Genomic DNA, 6357 nt, shown 5'->3' with positions numbered 1-6357 from the left:
GTCCCCCAGGAGGCACAAAAAAAAAAAAAAAAAAAAAATTACAAAAAAAAAAAGGGTAGCTTTCCACGTAGTTTTCATTTCATGTGTTATGTCTTTAAACTGAAATTTTGTGGTTGAGACCATGTCTTATTCATTTTTCTTGCCCCCCCGCCCCGGCCAGCACCAGGCTTGCTGGGTTTCAGCCCAGGTTGTACATTGGAACCACTGGGAAAGCTTTGGCGAGCACTGGCTCCCAGGCCTGTCCCATCCCACCAGGTCAGCTGGATTGACTCCGGTTTTATTATACGCAGCCAGGAGAACACTTGACCCGATCTCCTAGGTACATCCTCATGTTAGAGATGTTTTCTGTTTTCCTCACTGCAGGCAAAAGTGTTATTCACCTTTTCTCTGCCACATAACAAGGGTCTCCTTCCTCTGTCTCCCAATGCCTTTGTCTCACTTTCCTTGAAGTCCTCGAGGACACCCTCCTCGAGCCTAAGGTCAATGTCATCTTTTAGATTCTTTACCACAGCATCTGCTGTGGTACCAGGTTTCTCCTCTTCTTCTTTTTTTTAATTAATTTTTATTGGAGTGTAGTTGCTTTACAATGTTGTGTTAGTTTCTACCGCACAGCAAAGTGAATCAGTTACACGTATATACATATCCCCGCCAGGTTTCTCTTCTAACAAAGCTGCCCAGTGACAGAAAGCAGCCATTTTATTCTGTTCACAGAGTGGGGCCCACAAGCAATGGGGCCTTGGCTGGGTGATTGACGGTAGGCAGCATCGTTCACTCACCACGTGGCTTCTCTGCGTGGCCAGGCTTCCTCCCCAGAGCTCAGTCCGTCTCAGAATTCACGTCTCTCCACTCACAAGTTTCCTGAACACCTCAAGCCCTTTCTTACCTTTGGCTCTCCCTGCGCCTGGCACGCTCTGTCCCTGGCATACTCTGTCCCCAGGCTTCCTTCACAACCTCAGCTGAAACATCCTGTGCTTCAAGAGGCCGCCTGGGCCAGCAGGGCCTTCTCTGTTCGCAGCACTTGGCCCAGCGGCAGATCCCGCCTTTCCTGCTCTTGCCTCTCCCTCTGCGCCGGAAGCTCAGTGAGGGCAAGGATGGGGCTTCGGGTTCCCTCTCTGTGCTGGCGCCTGGCCTGGCGCCCACGCTCCGCCCGGATGGACAGATGTCCCGCCCTCAGCATAGGGCTGTGTGGTTCTACCTGGTGCTCAGACATGCACACTGGATCTCAGCTGGGTAGCCTTGGGCGTGTTCCTTAATCACTCTGTGCCTCAGTTTCCTCAGCCAGGTGGTGGGGTAATAATATCTCCAATGGCGTGTCTTCGGGGGTGGAAGAATTCCAAGCGCAGGGCTTGGCACGGCCACCTGGGGCTGAGTGAGGGCTCGGTGGACATTGTGGCTTTGGCATTTGTTGTCTCTCGTGGCGTCTGGCATTTCTATCCAGTGCCGGCGCCCTCCTTATCTTATTTTGAAGTACTCCCCCTCGCTCCCCAGGGTGTGGATCTGTGGGATGTTCTTGGTTATTCCGGGGCAGGAGGGATACGTGCTGGAGTCACCGGGCTAAGGAATGGGCTGGTCCCGAGTCCACATTATCCCATCACCTCCTGTTAGCATTTTCTCCAGGCTTGGGGTCTGTACTAGCAAACCCTCAGGCCTTCTGGGACGTGGTTCCTCCCTCCTGCCCACCCGAGTGACCCCTGCATACCACCCCTCTCCCACGCCCGTCTTCTTGCCCGTCCCTAACGCTTCCTATGTGCTGTTCTCTGTGATCCCAGGCCCTCTGGTGACTCCACAGGAAGCAGAATGGGGCGGGTGGGGATATGAAGTTTGGATTTGGGGTATCTCTGTTTTCAGATGACGAGGCATTTGTGGGGCGGATGAAAGAATCCAAACTCTCTAAAGAGACTGTAATATTGTTAGGGCAGGGCTGTGTTGAGACTTGGCATACCTCTTTCTAAGGATCAGCGTTATAATTTAGGTATAAGTGAAGAAACTCTGCATTAGCTTCCCGTGGCCATTGTAATAAACAACAGAGCCGCAAACTGAGTGCCTTCAAACAACAGAAGTCTATTCTCTCCCAGTTCTGAAGGCCAGGGCTCCGAGATGCAGGTGTCGGCAGGGCCACGTTCTCTCCAGTCCTTCCTTGCCTCTTCCAGCTTCTGGTGGCTGCCCCGGCACTGCTGGGCCCGCTGCTGCCTCCCTCCCGTCTCTGCCCCATCTTCACGTCGCCTTCTCTGCATGTCTGCCTCTCTTGTGAGGACGCTTGGCATCCAGAGCGCAGGCACATTCAGAGTCCCTCTGTCCCCCTGGGGCCAAGTGATCCTTTAGGTCTAAGGGGTCCTTGCATTTGACGTTCTCTCCCTCCTCGTGGAGGCCAGGGCCCCAGGGCCATGGTGCTCCGTGGCCGTGAGGGGGTGGAGCAGGGCTCGTCTCTGAGCTCATACCCCTCGCGCCGCAGGCAATGGAGTCCTGATTAAGAAGCTGTGTGAGCTGCAGCCTGGGGAGAAGTGCTGTGTGGTAGGGACCCTCTTCAAGGCCATGCTGCTCCAGCCGTCCATCCTGCGGGAGGTCAGCGAAGAGGTGAGGCCCACACGGGTTGCCCCCAGAATACTTCCCCGGGGGCACTGATGAGGCCACCTGCCTTGCATCCTGGGAATCAGGGCTGGGCCTCTGCCCATGGGGGAGGGATCTGCAGGGCCATCTCACTGATGTGGCACCGGAGCCAGAGTGGGCTCTGGCCCCATGACCACTCCCATCTTTGAATTCCAGCACAACCTGCTCCCCCAGCCTCCTCGGAGCAAATACATCCACGCAGACGATGAACTGATCTTGGAAGATGAATTGCAGCGTATCAAACTGGCGGGCGCCATCGACGTGGCAAAGCTGGTCACAGGTGGGGAGGGGGGAGGGGGTGGCCCGCACCTCTGGGTGCTGGCGAACACCTGCATTATTCTTGCAGCCATGGGTTTGGGTTCAGGCGGCGGGTGAGACCCAGGTAGGGGTCAGTTCTTCCCACCTGCGCCCGGAGGCACTTGACTCCAGGAAGCAGATGCCCAGTCCTGAGTCCTCATGAGAATTCACCAGCAGAGGAGAGCTGCTGGTTTTGTCATCTGGGTGCCTGGAAGGGGGTGGTAACCCCTCAGGCCCTCCTCCTGGGCCTGACTCTGCTGCTCCCCAGGGACGGTCCTGGCTGTGCTGGGCTCTGCAGGAGACGACGGGAAGTTCCTGGTGGAGGACCACTGCTTTGCAGGGCTTGCTCCCCAGAAGCCCACACGGCCCCTCGACACGGCCAGGTGAGGAGCAGGGGCCCGGGTCCGGTCAGTGGTCTGGGGGAGTCACATTCGCTGGCCCCTGCTCCCCTGTGATGGTGACAGAGCCCCACCAGGAGCTCCACGCGGCCCTCCCAGCACCCACGAAGACCCCAACTTCTTCCGGCAGGTTTGTGCTGCTGGTGTCCGGCCTGGGCCTGGGTGGAGGCGGGGGCGAGAGCCTGCTGGGCACCCAGCTGCTGGTGGACGTGGTGACGGGGCAGCTTGGGGATGAAGGGGAGCAGTGCAGCGCCGCCCACGTCTCCCGGGTCATCCTCGCCGGGAACCTCCTGAGCCACAACACCCAGAGCAGAGACTCCATCAATAAGGTACGGCGCCCGCCTGCCTGCATTCGAGCCCTTCCCTGCGGAGCGTCGGGCACGGGTCTCGCAGGTCTGGTGACCCAGGAATCTCCTGTCCTCAGGCCCTGCTTTCTGAGGGTGGTGGTGGGGGCCGGAGGCCCGGAACTCTTACTGTCCCCCTGCGGGTGGGGCTTTGCTCTGCTCTCAGCCCTCCTGGCGGGGGCTCTGGGTATGGCTTTGATGTAAGCCTCCCTTGGGGCCTGATAGCCTCTGTACGGGCTTCTCCCAGGCCAAGTACTTAACCAAGAAAACCCAGGCCGCCAGCGTGGAGGCTGTCAAGATGCTGGATGAGATCCTCCTGCAGCTGAGCGTGAGTGAGCTGGGGGCAGGCCAGTGCTCGGGATCGGGGTCTCTGGCACTGCAGTTGGGCACTGGAAGGTGGGCTGGGGAAGGTGGACTCCAGTGGGGTGCGTATGGAGGGAGCTGGGCCCTGCGAGCTCCCCTGCCCCTGTGCCCTCCAGGCTTCCGTGCCCGTGGACGTGATGCCAGGCGAATTTGACCCAACAAACTACACGCTCCCCCAGCAGCCCCTGCACCCCTGCATGTTCCCACTGGCCACTGCCTACTCCACGCTCCAGCTGGTCACCAACCCCTACCAGGCCACCATCGACGGAGTCAGGTAGCCCCACTCCAGGCTGACCCCTGGCCTTCTGCCTCGGTGGCACCAGGAGGGGAGGGTTGGGCCCAGGGCTGTGGAGGGCCCACCTGGAGTCGGGCTCGGGACTCCCTGTGAGGGTGCCAGGTGAGCTCTGGGCTGGCAGCCGTGGGAGGAGTGCAGACGGTGGCCCCCCAGGGTGGGGTCAGCCGAGCCCTGCCTTGCAGATTCCTGGGGACGTCGGGACAGAACGTGAGTGACATCTTCCGGTACAGCAGCATGGAGGACCACTTGGAGATCCTGGAGTGGACCCTGCAAGTCCGTCACGTCAGCCCTACAGCCCCTGACACCCTAGGTACTGGGACTCAGACACGTGGTGTGCAGCAAAGGGCCGGGGAAGGCCAAAGGGGCTCCTGTCATGCTCGGAGGGTTCCCAGCCTGGATTTGCACCCACCAGCCTAGCCGTGACCTGTCTAAGGCAAAGCCCCAAAGCTTGGTTTGTTTTGGGAGCTACTGTGGAATCCTACGTCTGTTCGTGGCCAAGGCCCTGCTTAGGGCTGAAGGCCATGGGAGCGCAATGGGAGCTAGGGCCGGCCAGAGCACTGCACCCTGGCCCAGTGCCCACCCGGAAGGGCGAAGGCGGCAGCGGCAGAGCGTACTGCCCTGCCTCTGGGGCCACGTGGCAGTGTGTGGAGATGTTTTTGTTGTGACAGCTGCAGGGCTGCTACAGGGTCACGTGTGTGAGATGGCACCCCGCGCCCTACACGGGACAGCCCTACCCGAGATGTGTAGGTGTCTCCGTGCTGCGGCTGAGAAGCCCCACTCTCAGCTGTGGGTCCTCCTTCTCCAGGTTGTTACCCTTTCTACAACACCGACCCGTTCATCTTTCTGGAGTGCCCTCACGTCTACTTTTGTGGCAACACCCTCAGCTTTGGCTCCAAAATCATCCGAGGTAAGTTTTGTCTTCTGGGGGTCCCAGGCCTGGGCTGACGCGAGTGACACGCTCTCAGCTGGGGCCAAGGCTCACAGAGAAAGCCTGTGTTGGAGTGTCCAGGCGCCCATGGGTGGACAGCCCAGGCTCTGCAGGGACTGAAACTGTCCCCACCAGAGCTCATTCTGGTCAGTGTGGCTTTAGCCTTGGACCTTTATGGTGTCCTTGGCCCTTTTCGTTTCTGGTCTCAAGGAGCTTCTGTGGCCCACGCTCCCATGGTGCTGATGGGGGCTCCTGTTCACTTCTGGTGACTTCCCTTTGAGACGGGCCTCACCCAGAACCTAAGGCGCGCCCCCACGTGGCTTCTTTGCAGGCCCCGAGGACCAGACAGTGTTGCTGGTGGCTGTTCCAGACTTTAGCACCACACAGACAGCCTGCCTGGTGAACCTGCGCAGCCTGGCATGCCAGCCCATCAGCTTCTCAGGCTTTGGGGCGGAGGAGGAGGACCTGGGAGGCCTGGATCTGGGCACCTGACTCACAAAGGCGGCCTTGTCCGGAGAGGCCCCGGCTATTCCTTCCCTGTGGCGTCAGCACCATGGCAGTTTTGCCTTTGTAAATAAAGCCCGAGTGTTTACTGGTGTTGAGCTGGGCAGACCCGGTGGCGGGCCAGGGCACTCTGTGGAGGGAGCCTCCCTCCTCCTCCCCTCTCCCAGCTGGTCAGGATGGCAAGCGGTCAGTGACACATCTGCCGTGAGCTTGGTTTATTGGTGTGGCCGGAGCAGATGGTGGAGAAGTCTGCCCCCACCACCCCCCCGCACCCGGGCTCGCTCAAGCTGCCCCAGCCCGGCCCTGCAGCAGAGCGGCCGGTGGAGCAGACGCCTGACACAGACCCTGGCTCCTAGGTCTCCATCACTTCGTGCCCCCTCCTGGCAGGGTCCACACCGGGGATCTTTCCGTTTGCTGATGGCAGCTGAGCAGGCCAGGGCAGTGTGACTACTGGTGCAAGCTCGCGCGTTGGCAGACCTGTCCTCAGAAGTCCCCGAAGTTCACTGTGTAGGTCTCAACTGTGGTGAAGGGGATCTCCTGGCCCGTGACCATCTCTCTCTCCTCCTCCTCACCCTCCTCGGGCGCCAGCTCTGTCCCAAACTCCGTCACCACCTCCGTGTA

General features: G+C 59.6%; 2 protein-coding genes across 4 annotated transcripts in view; one reads left to right on the top strand and one right to left on the bottom strand.

Annotated features, from left to right (window-relative positions):
• Nucleotides 1-5832, top strand: part of POLD2 (DNA polymerase delta 2, accessory subunit) — a 7745-nt gene extending 1913 nt beyond the window's left edge. For all 3 annotated transcript variants that reach the window (XM_024748093.1, XM_024748019.1, XM_024748177.1), the window contains 9 exons: nucleotides 2453-2574; nucleotides 2764-2887; nucleotides 3173-3287; nucleotides 3433-3631; nucleotides 3894-3974; nucleotides 4126-4283; nucleotides 4487-4614; nucleotides 5110-5211; nucleotides 5564-5832. In XM_024748093.1, coding sequence (XP_024603861.1) covers nucleotides 2453-2574; nucleotides 2764-2887; nucleotides 3173-3287; nucleotides 3433-3631; nucleotides 3894-3974; nucleotides 4126-4283; nucleotides 4487-4614; nucleotides 5110-5211; nucleotides 5564-5724 — 1190 coding nt within the window. In that variant the 3' untranslated portion in view covers nucleotides 5725-5832. The remainder of the gene's footprint in view (nucleotides 1-2452; nucleotides 2575-2763; nucleotides 2888-3172; nucleotides 3288-3432; nucleotides 3632-3893; nucleotides 3975-4125; nucleotides 4284-4486; nucleotides 4615-5109; nucleotides 5212-5563) is intronic.
• Nucleotides 5833-5936: 104 nt separating this feature from the next.
• AEBP1 (AE binding protein 1) overlaps nucleotides 5937-6357 on the bottom strand; it is a 19672-nt gene continuing 19251 nt past the window's right edge. The window contains 1 exon segment of the mRNA XM_024742729.1: nucleotides 5937-6357. This exon segment is cut by the window's right edge and continues 26 nt beyond it. Within this exon segment, the coding sequence (XP_024598497.1) occupies nucleotides 6220-6357 (138 nt within the window). The 3' untranslated portion in view covers nucleotides 5937-6219.

The sequence above is a fragment of the Neophocaena asiaeorientalis genome, unplaced genomic scaffold (genome assembly GCF_003031525.2).
Source record: "Neophocaena asiaeorientalis asiaeorientalis breed wild unplaced genomic scaffold, Neophocaena_asiaeorientalis_V1.1 scaffold137, whole genome shotgun sequence".
NCBI classification, from domain to species: Eukaryota; Metazoa; Chordata; class Mammalia; order Artiodactyla; family Phocoenidae; genus Neophocaena; species Neophocaena asiaeorientalis.
The sequence above is the reverse complement of the archived record's forward strand: the minus strand, read 5'-3'. Positions and strand labels throughout refer to the sequence as shown.